Source organism: Bos mutus, chromosome 6 (genome assembly GCF_027580195.1).
Source record: "Bos mutus isolate GX-2022 chromosome 6, NWIPB_WYAK_1.1, whole genome shotgun sequence".
NCBI classification, from domain to species: Eukaryota; Metazoa; Chordata; class Mammalia; order Artiodactyla; family Bovidae; genus Bos; species Bos mutus.
This window is the reverse complement of record NC_091622.1, coordinates 68,932,577-68,952,679: the sequence shown is the minus strand read 5'-3', so window position 1 is coordinate 68,952,679 and position 20,103 is coordinate 68,932,577. Positions and strand designations below refer to the sequence as shown.

The 20,103-nt window shown below is 35.3% G+C and overlaps 1 protein-coding gene across 14 annotated transcripts in view; it reads right to left on the bottom strand.

Annotated features, from left to right (window-relative positions):
* FIP1L1 (factor interacting with PAPOLA and CPSF1) overlaps positions 1 to 20,103 on the bottom strand; it is a 65,176-nt gene that overhangs the window by 18,145 nt on the left and 26,928 nt on the right. For all 14 annotated transcript variants that reach the window (XM_070372413.1, XM_014479432.2, XM_014479433.2 and 11 more), the window contains 2 exons: positions 11,779 to 11,872; positions 9,876 to 10,032 (listed from right to left, as the gene is read on the bottom strand). In XM_070372413.1, the coding sequence (XP_070228514.1) occupies positions 9,876 to 10,032; positions 11,779 to 11,872 (251 nt within the window). The remainder of the gene's footprint in view (positions 1 to 9,875; positions 10,033 to 11,778; positions 11,873 to 20,103) is intronic.

The window sequence follows — 20,103 nt, the reverse complement described above, 5'->3', positions numbered from 1 at the left end:
ACATCAGAAAGTTGGCATAAGAACTAGAGAAGACCTTTTGCGTGAAACACATATCTCATCTAAGATAGCGTGAGACGTATATCTCACCTAAGATCATTCAAATCTTAATTTTGAATTAAAGTTCACTGAAACAGAACTTTAAAGTTGATGAAACACTGTACGATCCATTCTTTTGACAATTAGTAAATTTATTTAAAAAATGCTACTTAAAAAGTTTAATCTATTGTAATATAATGTTAGACCAACACAATTCTCATCTAGAAAATCACTATTTAGTATTTGACTTTTGTTAACAAGAGAGAACAGTAAAATGAAGGACAAAATTCACCTCAAAATTCCCTGTCCTGTTTCTCCTGGCACTCCCAACTTTCCTGGTCAACACATGTGCTGCCCAGCCAACAGATTTGAAGTACACAAATTACGCATTGTGTTTCTGTATCCTTTATCTTTAAAATGAGTAGCAAATTACAGTAGTAAAAGGAAGATTTCTATTACTGGACAAAAGCTTTTGGAAAAGTTATATTCAAGTTCTAAAGGGAATGAATAGATGGGGTTTTGACACTTTAGCGACCATCAGAATTACTTCAAGAATTTGTTAAAATACAGATTGCTGGGCCCCTCCCCTGGAACTTCTGATTCAGTAGGTCTGGCATGAGGGAGAGAATCTGCATTCCAAACAAGGAGATAATGATGTTGCTAACCAGAGACCATATTTTGAGAATCACTGGATTTACATTCAAACTTCCCTGCAAATTGCACTGTGGAGCTACTCAAAATGTATAAATTCCATTTCAAATTTTTATTAAACAAAGCATGTGCCACTGTGATATAAAACAGTACAGCTATATGACAGCTTATACTGTCTGGCACCCTCAAAAGAAAGAAAATAGGATTTAACTTTTCCAGTATGTAATATGAACTTTTAAATGTAAAGAAGTATAAGGGTGGGTGGGGGGACTGTCAGGGGGTTGAAGGAACTGGTACAAAGAAACAGAAAGGCAGCATGCCAGCAAAACATCAGGTCAAAAGGAATTCAACTATAAATTCATTATTTTTAAAATTCTCACACAAAAGTAATAGCTCTGTATTCAAGTTAAAAAATGGAATAAAAATTATCTCTGAACTCATTCTTAATGTATCCTATCATTATTTTACACAACTTAGGCAAAGAAAGAGTTCCATGATAGGAGGCCTCCAGCTTGGCTTCCAATGATTCCTGCCTCCTGGTATGCATGTCTTTTTATACCTCTGATATTCATATCCTCTCCTTGAAGGTGGGCTAGATAATGATTTATTTCCAACAAATGAAATACAGCAAAAATGATGGAATGTTATTTCGATGACTAGGTTACAAAAGAGACTGACTTCTATTTTGCTGGTTTCTTCTGTTGTGTTCTCAGCATTCATGCTATGATGAAGCAAACTACCATGGTGGAGAGGAAGTGAATCTTTTTAACAAAGAAGTCAGTGAATCTGAACACGAATCTTTTCTTAGGAAGTCTTTGAGATGACCATCTCAAAGTCTGTGAAAGACCTTGAAGCAGAAGACCAGCTAAGCCGTCCCCACACTGCTAATCCACAATCACTGTTCAACAATAAACGTATGTTGTCTTAAACCATTGTGCTCTACAAAAGTAATCTGTCGTCGTGGATCAAGAGCTAACTAATATAGTAACCAGCTATCAACTACCTACTATTTCTGTATTCAGTTCAAATGAAAGAAAGAAGCACACCAGAACAATGTAAACTATGCTTTCTATTTCTCACTTGGAAATTATAATCTTCATCAATACTAGTATGTTACAAACACCAAAAAGCCTAATCACTTGCCTTAAGTCTCACCAATTACTACTTTCAAGTCATCAAGCTCATAGGTAAAGTCTGCACACACCAAAAAACTGAGTACAAAACATCAAGGTTTATAAAAATCTTTAAATATGACCTTCCACCACATGCTTTTCTATGTACCAGTGTTTTAAAGATTACACACACATACACATCATCTACAATCTACACTTAAAAAATATATGACGTAGAATACTTATAAACCTATAAAGTAAAACAATTAATTACAAGGTGCAACAAGGAACAGGAGTAATTTGAAAGAAAAAATTGTGTTAAAAGGCCCTATGAACACTTAAAGCATCAGAAATAGTTATCAGCATACTCTACACCTAAAAAGTAAAAAAGATAATTTTATATTAACTATAAAATTGGTGAATTATTTTATCTTTATTACAATCTCTCACTCTTTCAATTATAAAATAACCTAAAAGCCTACGGAAAACAAAAATTTTGTTAGACAAAAACATCTCAGATTAGAACTATCAATATTTTTACTTGTAAAGGAATTAAACTCTAAAGGCAAAATAACTAGAAGAGTAGCACGAATGAAAGCAAATATTAAGTCATAATTAAATTCTACAATATACAGCATCTATGCTTGTGAAGAAGACTCCTGAGAGTCCCTTGGACTGCAAGGAGATCAAACCAGTCAATCCTAAAGGAAATCAATGAATATTAAGGACTGCTGCTGAAGCTACAGTTCCAATACTCTGGCAACCTGGTGCCAAGAGCTGACTCACTGGAAAAGACTTTGATGCTGACAAAGATTGAAGGCAGAAAGGGAAGCAGAGGACAAGATAGCTGGGTGGCATCACCGACTCAGTGGTCATGAGTCTGAGCAAACTCTGGGAGATGGTGAAGGACAGGGAAGCCTGGTGTGCTGCAGTCCATGGGGTCGCAAAGAGGTGAACATGACTGAGCAACTGAACAACAAACACTGTATTAAAAATATAACTATTATAAAGGGAGCATCCACAGGGAGAAAAAGACATTCAAAAACCAACATCTTAAAGAAGCTTGTAATAGCTACTACTACTACTAAGTCACTTCAGTCGTGTCCGACTCTGTGCGACCCCATAGACAGCAGCCCACCAGGCTCCCGAGTCCCTGGGATTCTCCAGGCAAGAACACTGGAGTGGGTTGCCATTTCCTTCTCCAATGCATGAAAGTGAAAAGTGAAAGGGAAAGGGAAGTCGCTCAGTCGTGCCCGACTCTTAGCGACCCCATGGACTGCAGCCTACCAGGCTCCTCCGTCCATGGGATTTTCCAGGCAAGAGTGCTGGAGTGGGGTGCCATTGCCTTCTCCATTTTAATAGCTATTAAACTTAAATTGTGCTCATTACAATTAGCATTATACCCTATTTTGAGTTTACTGAAAACACTATAGACTATTGTATTTTTTTAATATAGAAAACTATAACAAAACAGAAAATGAGTACTTCTTTAAAAATTCAAGAAGTTATTTTTCAAAAGGTACTTCTGGAAACTACATTTTTAGTGCTTACATTTTTGGCAAATAGCATAGATTAACCTGCAGATTTGCTGCGTAAGACCAAAAATCTTGATGAAACTGTAAATCAGCTTAATGTTATACTTACAAAATAATTTCTCAAATAAAGGGACAAAATTATACTTCCTCAAGGGTGCAGATAATATTCACTGAATATAAGCCAAGCTTCTGCAAAGTAGCAGTTCTCAAAGTATTATGTGGAGCTTCCTTGGGGTGTCCCTAAGGCTCTTCTAAGAATTTGAAAGGTCAAAACTCCTTTCATAAAAATACTAGGATGTTATTTGCCATCTTCGTGTTCATTCTCTTACAAATGTACAATGAATTTTTCCAGAGGCTACATGACATGTGCAATCACAATTGATTTAATGCAAAAGCAAACAGGAGAATCCAGTTTTTTTGTATTATGCCACATGAGCAAAGAGATTTACAAGGTATAAAAGAAGGCCACTCTTTGCACTAAAATTTGTCATTCTGGAAGAATAATTTTTCATTAAAATGTTATCTTAGTGTGTAATTGGATTAGATATACATTAAAATAATATTTAAATAAAATATCTTAATTTCTTGGGTTTAATTTCTAATAAAAAAATGAATATGTCACACATAAAGAAAAGCTCTTTGGGGTCTGCAGTAATTTTTAAGAGTATAAAGGGATCTGTGACCAAAAAGCTTAACAGCCACTGCACTAGAAACCAGACTGCTAACAGGAAAATAATCTAAAGACAATGAAAATCCTGAGGAAATACTGAAAACTTTGGAAGTAAACTGCTTTCAGCCCCATGTGTCATCACTAACTCAAATTCAAAATATTTAAGGAACAAGTAAGATTTTTAGGTTCATATAATTTGTAGTACTAGATGACTACTATGGAGAAGGAAATGGCAACCCACTCCAGTTCTTGCCTGGAGAATCCCAGGGACGGGGGAGCCTCGTGGCTGCCGTCTACGGGGTCACACAGAGTTTCAGACACGACTGAAGTGACTTGGCAGCAGATGACTACTAAGATGCTAATTGTCTTACCTACCTAACAAAAGTCTTCTAGGAAAAAAAATACTTTGCTCTAAAATGCAGAATTTTATACATTTTGAAATCTAGATAAAGAGCCTAAACCCTATGCATGCATGCATATATGCTAAGTTGCTTCAGTCATGTCTGACTGTGTGTGACCCTATGGACTATAGCCTGCCAGGCTCCTCTGTCCATGGAATTCTCCAGGCAAGAATACTGGAGTCAGTTGCCAGTCCCTTCTTCAGGGGATCTTCCCAACCCAGGGAACGAACCTGGGTCTCCTGCACTGCAGATTCTTTACTGTCTGAGCCTCTAGGGAAGCCCATTAAATTCTATATCCAACTTTAAAAGCAGAGATGACTTATCTATGGTCTGGGCTCCATCTCCGTAAAGCAAAGAGACTTATTCAACTTAGTAGAATTCTACTCATGTGCTAGATTTCAATTGTTTCCAAGACTTAACAATATTCACATGAGCCTTAACACTGATTAAGGTAACAAGACAGGAGTTAAACTGACTCTCCCTTCTCTCGTTCAACAAACTAAATTATATAAAAATGAACATAAAATATGACACTAAAAGTAAATTAACATTTAAAATCTAAATTAAAAATCTATCATAAAACATAATACAGTTTGATCAAAGTTTAAAAAACAGCCTATTTACAACTGTGCATTAAAACGTTATTAAAAAATAATAATATAAACCAGACACAGACAAATACTGTACGACTCCACTTATATAAGGCACCAAGAGTAGGCAAATTCAGAGAGACAGAAAGAAGCCACCAGAAGCTACAGTAGGGAGGAAGGTATTATGTTTAATGAATATATAGGCTTTGTTATGAATGATGGAAAAGTTTTTGGTATAGATAGGGGTGATGGTTATACAACACTGTGAATGTACTTAATGCCACTGAACTGTACAATTACAAATGGGTAAGATGATCAATATTATGTCATGTTATCACAAACACACACACCCACACAAAATCAACTGCTCTATATTATCAATCCTTCCAATTCTACAATTTTTCTTCCAACACACACGTATTTAAAAACTGGTTTAATCAGTAAACAGACTTCTTAACACAAATCAGGCAAACAGTAAAACCTCAATTACTATCGCTGTTTGGTCACTAGGTCGTGTCTGACTCTTTTCAACCCCATGGACTATAGCCTGCTAGGCTCACTCCATGGGGTTTCTGAGGCAAGAACACTGGAGTGGACTGACATTTTCTTCTCCAGGGATCTTCTCGATCCAGGAACTGAAGCTGAATCTCCTGAATTGACGGGCGGACTCTACTACTGAGCCACCTAGGAAGCCCAAAACTTCAATTAATTGAATTAAAGTCTGATTCCTACTTTTCACTCCCGAACTTCCTTAATCACAAATATATATGCATGCACTTTCAAAACAAGAAAAATTTTTTAAAGAGCTTTTAGGCCATGTTACCAGGGTGAATACAGATAGGTAATGATTAACTTCTTCATTTCAATGTAGTTGAATGAAACAGGCATTCAAGCAAAATTGCCTATGTTAGAATTCTGGTTCTGCTACTTTCTAGCTATTATGATTCCAGTTTTCTCATCTGTAAAACCAGAATAGTATCTACTTCAGATGGTGTTGAGAATCAAATTGAACTAAAACATGGTATGTGTTCAGAACAGTGCTTTCAACAGTAGCATTCAATAAACATTAACTTTTATTTCTATTATTACTCAGTGAAAGTATGAAAGCACACTAATAATGTGTGTCTGAAAAAACTCATACAATAGAAAGTATTTTCTGGATTACTAAAAATAATAGATTTTCTGAAAATTAAGGAAGATCTTGAATAAGTTACAGTGTTTGTTTTCAAGCTACTATCAGTATGGTAGCAAGGAACCATATTACTTTTCCATTTAGAAAAGCTAATCCAGAAGTCATTAATTTAGGACCGAATGTCCCTTACATGTTTATTGTACTCGCCAATACAAAACCTCCTTTACTCTTTAGACAAATCTACTGTGGCCAGAAACATGACTTTGTCTGTTATAACAAGACTTCACATACGCTGTAGATGTGTGTTTGAGGGGGAGAGGAAACAACACATCTCTTTTCTGTTAACTATTTTACAGTGAAAGCTTCTTGAATGAAGCAGCTTCCCTGGTACCTCAGTGGGTAAAGAATTCGACTGTAATGCAAGATACCAGGATTCGATCCCTGGATCAGGGAGATCCCTTGGAGAAGAAAATGGCAACCCACTCCAGTATTCTTGCCTAGAAAATCCCGTGGACAGAGGAGCTTGGAAGGCTTCAGTCCATGAAAGTGAAAGTGACGGCGCTCAGTCATGTCCAACTCTTTCCGACCCCACGGACTGTAGCCCGCTAGGCTCCTCTGTCCATGGGATTTTCCAGGCAAGAATACTGGAGCGGGTTGCCATTTCCTTCTCCAGGAGATATTCCCAACCCAGGGATTGCACCCGGGTCTCGCACATTGTAGGCAGACGCTTTACGGTCTGAGCCACCAGGGAAGTCCTGGGGTTGCAAGAACTGGATACAATTTAGCAACTAAGCCACCACCACAAGTGTCTACTCATGCAATAAGCCACATCTGTAAACCTCCAAGAGTTGATCATAAATGTTACCCTCCACACCAGGGCATTTCTGAGTGAATAACAATTAAGCTGGGACAATAGGTTTAATAGGACTATTCCAGACAAATCTGGATTAACACCCCAAATTAAGGGCATAATACAACATTACTATATTTGTTCCACATCATATACAGCTCTACAGTCTTAAAAACTTAAACATTTGAAAGCTGATGTTAACAAAGCCAACATTAGAATGTTTAAATTAATTCTCCAAAGATTTATTCCATTTTTTCTTTCAGTATTTCTGAAGGAGGCAAAAAGAAAACCCAAGGTTTCTCTAAGACAGAGTACTTTTAAAAGCAATACTTACGAAAAGACTGCTTGAGCCACAGCTTTCTTTCATTAGCCGCTTATGATTCTTAAGATGATCTAAATTATAGCAAACTCTACAGAATATGCTGTAATCATATGACTCTGTGGTAAATGGTAACTGCAAATGTGGCTTTAATCACTGCCTATATTCATCTGGTATATATATTAATGCAGCCATACTGTTGTTTAAAGCCAGTGCCCACTCTGACTGGTAAGAGCCTGTGTGACTGTACCAATTGTCAATCTGAAAATTTCTTTGGTGTTACGGATACATAAATATGTTGCTAACTCAATTAGCTAACACATGTAGGGAATGTCAGGTATACACAGGATCTCTGTGATTGGCACTGCGAGGAAACACAGATGGAAATGGAGTGCTTATGCTCTCTCCAACAGCTCACAAGGAGTAATCCAGATAGCCTCAACTTAACAAATATTTGGTTTTAACATGAACTAGTATCTTTCCCTCACCATCACCCCTAGCAAATATACCAGTTAGACTATGACCACATGCACTGATCATCTTTTAGTCTCATTATTTCCATATTTTATCTTTCTCATAGGACAAAAGACCCATTATGAATCATTAAGTCTTCATTATTTTCTCTTTTTATTTAGTTAATTCTCACTATATCAAAGATCCCAACCAATATATACTGCTTAAATCAGCATTAGAATTCATCTGAATTTGTATTCCTTAAATGCTGACAGGATGACACGGAAAGGTAATATAAGGATAAGCATCAAAAGAAATCTGTACAGGTGTTAAAAATATGGAAAGCATGCAATTGCAAATTAACATTAAACAGCTTAAACAACAAAAAAATAATCAGTGGTACTCTACGGTATAATTCCATAGCTAATCTAAACATTTTAATAATAGATTTGTTATCCTTATAAACAGAGATTATATGGCAAAGAAATGAAATGATTTTTACCATTTTGAAAAAGTACACACATCCAGATAATGCCACTGCCTATCAATATCCTACAGAGCTTCTAAATATTCTTACACCAGTGAGGTATTTATTCCTTTGTTATTAATTTGTACCACTATTTTCTCTCACTTACTTTAATAACAAGTGTTGAAGAATACCTGGGGATAAACTATATTAGGTAGTAAATAAAAAAATTCTTTTAAATCAACTTTAGTAATTAAATAAGATTACAAAGCAATTTAAAGACTATGACCATATGCACTGATCATCTTTTAGTCTCATTATTTCTACATTTTATCTTTCTCATAGGACAAAAGATCCATTTATGAATCACTAAGTCCTCATTACTTTCTCTTATCATTAGTTAATTCTCACCACATCAAAAATCTAATAACCACAGATTGAATCTTAACTTCTGAATGGTTTCAGTTTCAGAACAAGCAATTTATTGTCAGAAGAAGAAATTCACTGAACTTGAGAAATAATGCAGTCTGGAGTAAGCAAGTCATACCTATCTAATCTTCTCTTTCTACTATTTTTGAGACAACAGATTCCCTAAAGCCAAAGTCATGTTTCATAATTTTCTTATCCTTTTTGGAAAGCAGAATCTCAGAAGGAAATCAAAGGTGCTGTGGTTGTGGGGCTGGTGCAATAGCTGAATTTTAGAGGAAAAGGATGAATATTACAAAGGATTATTCAGATCCCTTAAATGCCTCTGTACTCTAATCAGAACTGCCAACTCTTAAAGACAACTCTCTGGTAAAAGCAATGTGAGTGAGTGAACGTGGCTCTCTAGTATAAACTGATTTTATTAATAAAAAGCAACTTTTTACATATGTGGCACATGTAGTTCTGGTTAGGACCAGCAGCTAATTTTTAACCCTTATTACTGGAGCTCTCCCTAGGAAGAAAATAATTATCTCAATCTGGTTAGTTTCATTAAAAACCGGCTAAGGGTTATAAATATTAAAAGCCTATTGTGAATAAAATAACGAAGGCTATCAGACAAAAGTTGAAAGTATACAATTAGGGAATTATTTGTAAATTTTTTCCTACTACCACTGATCTAGCTTTTAATAAATAACCAAAAGTGGCTAAGAATATTATAAAAACTGACATTAATTTTCTGTCATGCTTAATAGGCCCCTGGCACCCAGAAACAGTCTCCAAAAAGGAAACCAGTATACAAAGAAAGACGACAACTGGACTTGAGATTTTCATTTCATTCTCGTCATAATTTTTTTTAACCTACGCAATTCTAAAAGTATCGTTAATTTTTTTTTTTTTCAAAACAAGGTAACATGACTCAATGTGAGTTTATACATACACAATCAGCAACTTTAATTTGGGGAATCACTATCATATTTTTAGAACACAGTTTTAGTCCACTTGTCTTTATTTTAGTACACTGCCTCTTTGCTTTGCTGAAATTGTTAAGACACATATACATCTGATTCAGTGTGAATCTATTGAAGATTGAGCATAAATTTCTTATTCTACTACTTTTAATGTAATGCGGTGAAGATTCTGTTTTCAAATATATACTTTAATTGTTAAGTTCAAAATTTCAAAACACTCATAGGCTATTTTTCTTTCAGAATCAAATGTCTTATTTACTATTTACCTGGTGGTGGAATCAGAGGTGGAGCAGTGCTGACAGTTGGAGGAGGTGGAAGAAATGGAGGAGGTGGAAGGTGAGTTGGAGGAGCTCCTGGAGGGAAAAATGGAGGTGGTTTGCTAAAATTGTTGTCTACTTCAGTAGCAGATCTTTCAGAAAGGACCTAAAATTATAGAGCACAGTTAAGTAAAAAGGTGAATAAATATTCTTATCTAAGAGTAAACGCAGTAAATGAATCTCATTTAATCTAAGAAATAAGTTTTATTCACATACACGTATTTTGGAGAAGTAGGACTAACTGTTCTATGCATGGGGTATGAGTGAACATTACACATATGTGAGTATACACTCAAACACACTTTTAAAAATGTTCATAGTCAAAGCCTAGGAAAAAGTGAATCATTACAAGTAAAATTCTTATGGAATAACTAAGAGATTTAATAACGTTGTAAGCAAGAGACAATTAAGTATTTCACAAATAAAATGTAATGAGTATTATCTTTGTTACTCAACCAAAGTTAAAGTATTCAAATTAAGGCATTATAATCATTAGTCACAGATATCAGAATTAAGAAACTAAGACGGCAGCAGAACCAGATATGCATTATACCAAAGCCTGTCATCTCAGGTTGCAAAGTAAGAGGTTGTACGGCATGCATCAAATAGAGTGCAAGTAACAGGCACTGGATATATAAAAAGCTTCTTCATCCGAGCCTTGGAACTTTAAGAACAAGGGTTTATACTCAATAGGCAAAAGTATTTACAAAATACCAATCTTTGTGAATAGGTAAGGGACAAGCATCAAACCCACAGGAGAGTGGCACCTAGAAATATGAATTTTTTACAAGATCCCTGACAGACTCTAATGTGCAAATGTGTTTGGGAAAAACAGAAAAAGCAGGCAACATAATGTTATATATTTATACTTTTCAAATCCTTGCTGGCAAAAGCATATCATTTGAACAGATAATCCTTCCTTTCATTAACTTTTCCTACATTTAAGTACAGTAATTTTTGTAAGGCTTATGTTGAAAAGCTATTTTTTAAAGTAGAAAGCAGAGTTATTTTAAGAATAAGCATGGCCTTTTAACTGTGGGGGACAGAAAGAGGATTATCTTCCAGTTTAGGAATAATTTACCTTTAAAGGTGCTAAAAAGAACATTCATATGATTAATTTATTAAAAGTAATAAGAATCAGAACACTTTGGATATTTTTTAAAGTACTTAGAGAAAGAAAATTAATAATGAAAAAGTGTGGTCAATTAACAGCTGAAAATCTTAAGTTACTCAAGTTCAAACTTGAGTTATCCAAGCTACTAATAACTCATCTCCTTTCATCCTTTTAACTGAAAAGCATGAGATCTATTTCTCTCAGAAATGTCACATTAAATAAATTATGGTACAGCCACAGAATAAATCTATCAAGAGGAGATTTTAAATCAAATTGTTAAGAATACAGAAAAATGCAAATGATAATTTTAAACGGGAAAAAATGGATACACAAAAATATAATTGTAGTTGTATCTGTCCCAGTCTGACTTAGTGATGAGGAAAAGGTGTATCAAAATGTTAAGAGTAGTTGTCTTTAAATGGCAGAACTATGGATGATTTTATTTTCTTTAAACTTTTCCCATACCTTCCTTTTTTAGTCCAATGAGTCTATATATCACACTCATAGCAAGGAAAAGAAATTTTACTGAAAAATATCCAAAGGTTATACATTTTAAATAGAACAGTTTTATAATAACATAGTGATTATGTTGCAGTGATTAATTCACATTTTAAATCCCCTTTGTATTAAAAGCACCAAAAGTACCTAACACATAGAAGAGGGCTATGACTGAATAAATTAAATGAGAACATAGATATAATCTTTCATTTAAAGATAATAATTCATAAAATACTAAACCTGTATATTGCTGTTTTCATTTGCCCGTCGCCTTCCTTCTACTCGGCTGATAGTTATAGTCTGACCAATAACATCAATTGCCCCAGGTAATCTCCTGTAACGTAAAAAGTGAATCATTTCAGTTTCACCTAACTAGATGTTTGGACAGTATATACATATTAGGTAAGAAATAAAGCCCCCCCCCCCAAAAAGAAATAAAGCCCAAAACCCTTTGCAATGTAATTTAAAATAAAACTATCACAACACACTTTGGAAAAAACTTCATTTAGGTAAAAAGTTTTATTAATGAGCTAAGACTAGCACATCTAACAATAATCATAATGCTAATTTTTAAGTATACTTGAAGGTTTTCTTTAAAGTTTATTATTTTTTAGTACTCTCCAACTGAATTTACCTTTGTGGAATTGAAACAGGTAGGAAATGCTAAACAAATGGAAATAAAATTTATTGGCCACTATAATTGTAATACATACCACAGTTATATTACAGATTAAAAAATTCTTCAAAAGGGCCTGAAAATATATAATGCTCATTCTGAGACACAAAGAATATTTTTCTTAGTAATTTATTCTGAGCATCAGAAAAGAATAAAAAGGGAACCAGTTCTGCATTGCCATTAGAAAGCTTCAAATATTTAAATACCAGGCCCACCTCCAACTGTATTTACAACTATTAAAGTTTGTAAGTAGATGGAAAAACAGTCTATCACAAAATAATGCTGCAAATTTAATAGGAAAATCTAACAAGTTAAATTTAAAAAAATAAAATAACATTAAAAGCCATTTATACATTAAGGACTTTATAAAAATGCATATGGTTAATAAAATACAAAAGTCACTTGTAGGCATTGGCAATGAAAAATGGACACAAATTAGATGAATTTCTCTTTATCTGTACTTCAGTTCTGAACAACTGTGCTTTTAAAATTTTAGAACAATCAAAATACAATAAATCCTTCCACAGTCATCAAGTTAGGTTCCTTAAAATGACTAGTAACAACAGCTACTATTTGTTGAACAATTACATTCTATACCTAAACCTCACCATAACCCTTAAAGAAAATTAACATATACCAGTCAGATGATAAAGCTAGAGCTAGAGTGATATCACTGACCTCAGTATTAACTAAATGGCAAAACTAATTTACACATCTGAGTCTTTCTGATTTCAAAGCCTCAGATTCCTTCCCTTGAGCCATGCTGCCTTCCAGCAAGATACAGCAGCCCTTGAAAAACTTAGGACTTTTGGAAAGCAAGAATTGGTGGAAATATGTCTCAAGTAAACCTTGAAATGACCAATAAATAATCTTATGCTCAGAAAAAGAGAGCCCTATAAAAAGCCTATAATATCATTTAAAATGTCTTTAACTACTGATCCTGCCCATGTAAGATTTCTATCAATATATTTTTTTAAATGTTCAAGCCTTACTGATTTTACGCCTGGGTCACTGACCTCCCCAAGTTTCCTTATGATCTCAAAGATCAAAAGTGATTTTCCTTCACTTGTATCCTTTAGTGTAGCTGGGAAACTATCCTAACATTCACAGATTAGGAAAATTCATATACTTCTGACAAAACAAATACTGCTGTAATTTTTTCCTAAAATTTAGAATACTTATAAAGCTATGACCACTATAATTTCACATGAAATGCACATGCCACCCGTTCTCCCATATAAAAACATATCTCAGATTTTAACGTCTCAGCAGATAAAGGTATATATTTTCTGAGGTCTGGACTTCTCTCACCACTTATTGTACCTAGACTTCACCGTAAAAATCCTTATTTCTACTCTGTTTTCTTTTCCATTCTCTTCTGTTCTCAATCACCAGATTCTCCCCACTCCACTCTTTTTAAATTTATTCCTGTCAAGAATAAATTCTCACAAAGTTGTTTGGGTTTGCAACCTGCATTACAAATCCTCCAAATTGTTAAAAGTAACAAAAGGGAAAGATTCTATAACTTTGACCATGGATTTCTAAGCATTTGTGCTTTCAGAAATTCTGGGCCATATGGGAGTACTCATTTAACAAAATTTGATCTTCAGTGTAGAGAAGTCTGATTATCTTTTTCAGCTTTAAATGGATTTCTCTATCACTAAAAGGGCTTCCCCATGGCTCAGTGGTAAAGAATCTGCCCGCATGAAATACAGGAGCTGCAGGAGACATGCGTCTTATCCTTTGGTGGGCAAGATCCCGGGGAGGAGGGCATGGCAGCCACTCCAGCATTTTTGCCTGGAGAATCCCATCGACAGAGGAGCCTGGTGGGATATGGTCCATACGGTTACAAAGAGTCAGACGTGACTGCAGTGACTTAGCAGGCTATCACTAAAGATTCAAAATGTCAAATACTATGTTTCTAAAAACATACAAATGAGAAATTAGTTTTAACAAACACATATGGCTAGAGGGAGTCTAAAAAATTGCAATTCCTTATATTTCCATAATAGTAACATCTCCTTGCCCAAGCACTGTTACCATACAAATTGATTTAACTGAATCAAAAATTTTATTAGGAATTAGAAATTGATGAGAAATTTTGTTATTTTAGAAAAGATACATATGTATCATAGTAACATTTACCTTGACAATATTTAATATTAACATAGAAGAGCTTCACCATGAAGATCTACTATAACTTGGATTTCTACAAAGCACAGATTTAATTGGACTTAAAATCTTGTTCAGTAAGGCAGACAACAGTTAATGGAGTATCAAGATTCTCTTCTCTATATTAGACTCAATCACATAGTAAAAAGTGAAAAGACAGCAACTAACCATGGTGGCAGCTACTGTTTCATCAACTAGTTTAATACAGGCAGTAAATATTCACAAGAACCTCTACCTCTCCTCCTAACACAGATGAATATGAAAACAACTCTAAAATTTTAATGGAATCAAATTAAACGTCATATTTTGAGAACTCTGATGTTCCAGAAAGGGTATGAGAGCTGCTTACACAGATACAACAGAAAACCTAAAGTAATGAACTCGGGACCAAGGGAAGATGGACAAAAGGTTAGTTATTAATCTTTGGCCACAAATTTATTTCTTGGTTTATTTTTTGACAGCCAAAATAAAGGACATTCTTAATAACAAAAGTCTCTAGTGTGCATTTAAGATAAAAACAAAACACCAGCACTGAAGATTACTTTTCTTGGTAATTATGATAGCTAGCATTCACTGAACACCTACTATGGTGCTAGGAAAGCACTGTTCTAAGCATTTTACATATATTTATACCTCATAACAATCCTATGAGGTAGCATTTTACCTCTCCCATTTTATAGATAGTAAAAAGACAAGAAATTTCTTCTTTGATTATATCTTAAAAGAAAGTATGATAGACTGCAGTAGTTTTTAAGCTTTTAAACCACAAAACAGTTATTTAGGAAATATATTTTACACAGGAATCCAGCATATACATTATATAAAAAACAAAAACAGAAGTTTCATAAAACAGTACTAACACTATAAAGGAAAATGGTAACATTAAAATCAAATATGCCTTTATTAATATTTACATATAATACAGGGGAAAAAAACTAAAATCAATTAATATTTGGTGGCTCAGACCACCAAACTGATCTAATACCCCTCTAATGGATGGCAATCTAATGCTTTGAAAAACAATGAAATAGTGACAAAGTCTCCAATATTACTATAGCCAAAACAGAAGTGAATTTCACATCCTGTTTCTCAAGTTTCCTTCATACTGGGTGAAGCATAACAATGTACTAGTCAATAAAAGCAATTTAATCGGGGGAGCAAAACAATGTGGTTTGAGAACACTGCCCTCTTGATGGTCAGGCTTGCCCTAAGGATTTAATTGTACTTCTGGGCAAGAGTTCTTAACTAGCATGCATGGGATACAGAGAAATCAAGAAGTCTCTGAACCTAAATATGTGCATAAATATACATGTATTTTCTAGGCAAGAGTCCACTGTTTGCAGCAAATTTTCAAAGGGCTTACTGCTTCAAAGAAAGTTGAGAACCTCTATTCTAAAAAAAAAACAAAAGGAATGGAACACATATCCTTGCAGAAATCTATGAATGTAGTTTTCTCACAACAGAGATTCTAATAAGAACAAAGCAGAAGATATTTTAAGACTGAAATCTCTAGGAAAACAAGTACAATGTGACTATTTTATATTTTTAAATTAAAGACAGATGTACTTGGTGGTATGATTATCTAACTCAGGTCATAAACTGAATAGACGGCTGTAACAATTCTGCATGAAAATTGATCTTACTTTTTTTAAGTTACTTAGGAAAAAGCCTTAGAAGACATGTAGAATGGATTTAGCCATATCAGATGGGAAGGAAGGACATTTTAGATCGAGAGGAGAACAAGAGTGGAGTACATATTATGCACTGGATTCCAAATATACTATCTACCAATCTGTTTGCAACAGGAACAGCAGGATCCACTTTTGGTAGAGATTACCATATTTTAAGCTCAGTTGCATTTTTTAAGTGTATCACTGATAGGAAAAGACATGCTTCTACAGGTAATTTAAAAAAATAAAGACCTTCATATGTGCAATCACATAAAATCTTACAAGCCACACAATATAGCAATATGCATTCAGAGTGCTCAAATGCTTTGAAGAACAGGTACATTTTTTCAGTATACAAATCTCATTTTTTTCAGTATACAAATTAAGACAGAACAGTAAGTAGTGCAAGAACAAACGAGGAAGTCAATTTTAGATTTAATGCTCATTTAACATCCACTTCAAAAGTCTTAGGTTTGTCTATTATAAGAAACCCAAGCAGGTTTAAATATTTTAGTAATTCTACACTGTAATAGAATTCTATTATTCCTCTTAAAAGAGTTTGAATTGGTTTAAAAGAATTATGACATTGGAAAAAAGCTTAAAAAAAGAACTTCAGTTCAGTCACTCAGTCATGTCCAACTCTTTGAGACCCCAAGAACCGCAGCATGCCAGGCCTCCCTGTCCATCACCAACTCCTGGAGTCCACGAAACCCATGTCCATTGAGTCGGTGATGCCATCCAACCATCTCATCCTCTGTCATCCCCTTCTCCTCCTGCCCTCAATCTTTCCTAGCATCAGGGTCTTTTCAAATGAGTCAGCTCTTTGCATCTGGTGGCCAAAGTATTGGGAGTTTCAGCTTCAACATCAGTCCTTCCAATGAACACCCAGGACTGATCTCATTTAGGATGGACTGGTTGGATCTCCTTGCAGTCCAAGGTACTCTCTCAAGAGTCTTCTCCAACACTACGGTTCAGAAGCATCAATTTTTCGGCGCTCAGCTTTCTTTATAGTCCAACTCTCACATCCATACATGACCACTGGAAAAACCGTAACCTTGACTAGATGGACCTTTGTGGACAAAGTAATGTCTCTGCTTTTTAATATGCTAAGTTGGTCATAACTTTCCTTCCAAGGAGTAAGTGTCTTTTAATTTCATGGCTGCAATCCCTTAGAAGAAATGGAGTAGCCATTATAGTCAACAAGACTCCGAAATGCAGTACTTGGATGCAATCTCAAAAATGACAGAATGATCTCTGTTCGTTTCCAAGGCAAACCATTCAATATCACGGTAATCCAAGTCTATGCCCCGACCAGTAACGCTGAAGAAGCTGAAGTTGAACGGTTCTGTGAAGACCTACAAGGCCTTCTAGAACAAACACCCCCAAAAGATGTCCTTTTCATTATACGGGACTGGAATGCAAAAGTAGGAAGTCAAGACACACCTGGAGTAACAGGCAAATTTGGCCTTGGAGTACAGAATGAAGCAGGGCAAAGGCTAACAGAGTTCTGCCAAGAGAACGCACTGGTCATTGCAAACACCCTCTTCCAACAACCCAAGAGAAGACTCTACACATGGACATCCCCAGATGGTCAACACCAAAATCAGACTGATTATGTTCTTTGCAGGCAAAGATGGAGAAGCTCTATACAGTCAGCAAAAACAAGACCGGGAGCTGACTGTGGCTCAGATCATGAACTGCTTATTGCCAAACTCAGACTTAAACTGAAGAAAGTAGGGAATACCACTAGACCATTCAGGTATGACCTAAATCAAATCCCTTATGACTACACAGTGGAAGTGAGAGATAGATTTAAGGGACAAGATCTGATAGACAGAGTGCCTGATGAACTATGGATGGAGGTTCATGAACACTGTACAAGAGACAGGAATTAAGACCATTCCCAAGGAAAAGAAATGCAAAAAAGCAAAATGGGTGTCTGAGGAGGCCTTACAAACAGCTGTGAAAAGAAGGGAAGCAAAAAGCAAAGGAAAAAAGGAAAGATATACCCATTTGAATGCAGAATTCCAAAGAATAGCAAGGAGAGATAAGAAAGCCTTCCTCAGTGATCAATGCAAAGAAATAGAGGAAAACAATAGAATGGGAAAGACTAGAGATCTCTTCAACAAGATTAGAGATACCAAGGGAACACTTCAAGCAAAGATGAGTTCGATAAAGGACAGAAATCGTATGGACTCAACAGAAGCAGAAGATATTAAGAAGAGGTGGCAAGAATACACAGAAGAACTGTACAAAAAAGATCTTCATGACCCAGATAATCACGATGGTGTGATCACTCACACTCACCTAGAGCCAGACATCCTGGAATGTGAAGTCAAGTGGGCTTCAGGAAGCATCACTACGAACAAAGCTAGTGGAGGTGATGGAATTCCAGTTGAGCTATTTCAAATCCTGAAAGATGATACTCTGAAAGTGCTGCAGTCAATATGTCAGCAAATTTGGGAAACTCAGCAGTGGCCACAGGACTGGAAAAGGTCAGTTTTCATTCCAATCCCAAAGAAAGGCAATGCCAAAGAATGCTCAAACTACCGCACAATTGCACTCATCTCACACACTAGTAAAGTAATGCTCAAAATTCTCCAAGCCAGGCTTCATCGATACGAGAACCGTTAACTTCCTGATGTTCAAGCTGGTTTTAGAAAAGGCAGAGGAACCAGAGATCAAATTGCCAACATCTGCTGGATCATCGAAAAAGCAAGAGAGTTTCAGAAAAACATCTAGTTCTGCTTTATTGACCATGCCAAAGCCTTTGACTGTGTGGATCACAATAAACCGTGGAAAATTCTGAAAGAGATGGGAATACCAGACCACCTGACCTGCCTCTTCAGAAACCTGTATGCAGGTCAGGAAGCAACAGTTAGAACTGGACATGGAACACCAGACTGGTTCCAAATAGGAAAAGGAGTACATCAAGGCTGTATATTGTCACCCTGCTTATTTAACTTATATGCAGAGTACATCATGAGAAACGCTGGGCTGGAGGAAGGACAAGTGGAAATGAAGATTGCAGGGAGAAATATCAATAACCTCAGATATGCAGATGACACCACCCTTATGGTAGAAAGTGAAGAGGAACTAAAGAGCCTCTTGATGAAAGCGAAAGAGCAGAGTGAAAAAGTTGGCTTAAAGCTTAACGTTTAGAAAACTAAGATCATGGCATCTGGTCCCATCACTTCAAGGCAAACAGATGGGGAAACAACTTAGAATTTGCAACTAATAAACTAAAAGGAGCACAGTTTAAAATTTAAAATGGAAACAAAATACAGAAATAAACTGAACACTTGGATAAGATTATAGCAATCATCTGTAACGCCAATTCCAATTTTCTGTGTTCATTAAAACTACTTCATTCTTCTCATTAACTGGCTTTAGAAGAGTAACAAATCTGAATGAACAAAACAAACTAGACTCTATACTAGACTGTATTATTCTTTACAGTTAGCTTCAAGAGTTAAAAAAAAAAAGCAAAAACACAGTACTATATAAATTAAGAGTAACATGGTGAGAAAAGTCTGTGTCTCCAAATACAGTAATTTATGAAATGGATTTCAACCATTGTACAACTCTTCTTATATAGACTTAAGGAATGCTTCAAAAATAACTCCTCATTTCTCAGTTACATTCATTATAAGAGCTGGAATCTCATTTTCTATCTTCTGCTCAAAAGAGTGTGTGCAGCTTTCAGCTACAGTTTTTACTTTTAGTTTTCAAAAGCACAAAATTCTCATTGAAAATACAGTGCCAAAATTCCTAATAAATACCCCTGACATTAATCACAAAATCAGAATAGGAGTTTTCTAAGTTACTGAAACCATTTTTTTTGGTGGTGGGGGGGGTGGCGGGGAGGGAGAAGGCGAAGTGTGGGGAGAGTTATACAGTCTAAGTACTGAGATGTATCACTTTCAGATTAAAGAACTAATATCTTCCTTATAAAATGGCCAATTTATTTCAAGAAATAAACTTAAATCAAAAGAAAAACTAAGTTAAAAATTATAAGTCAAATTATTTATATAAAAGAAACTTAAG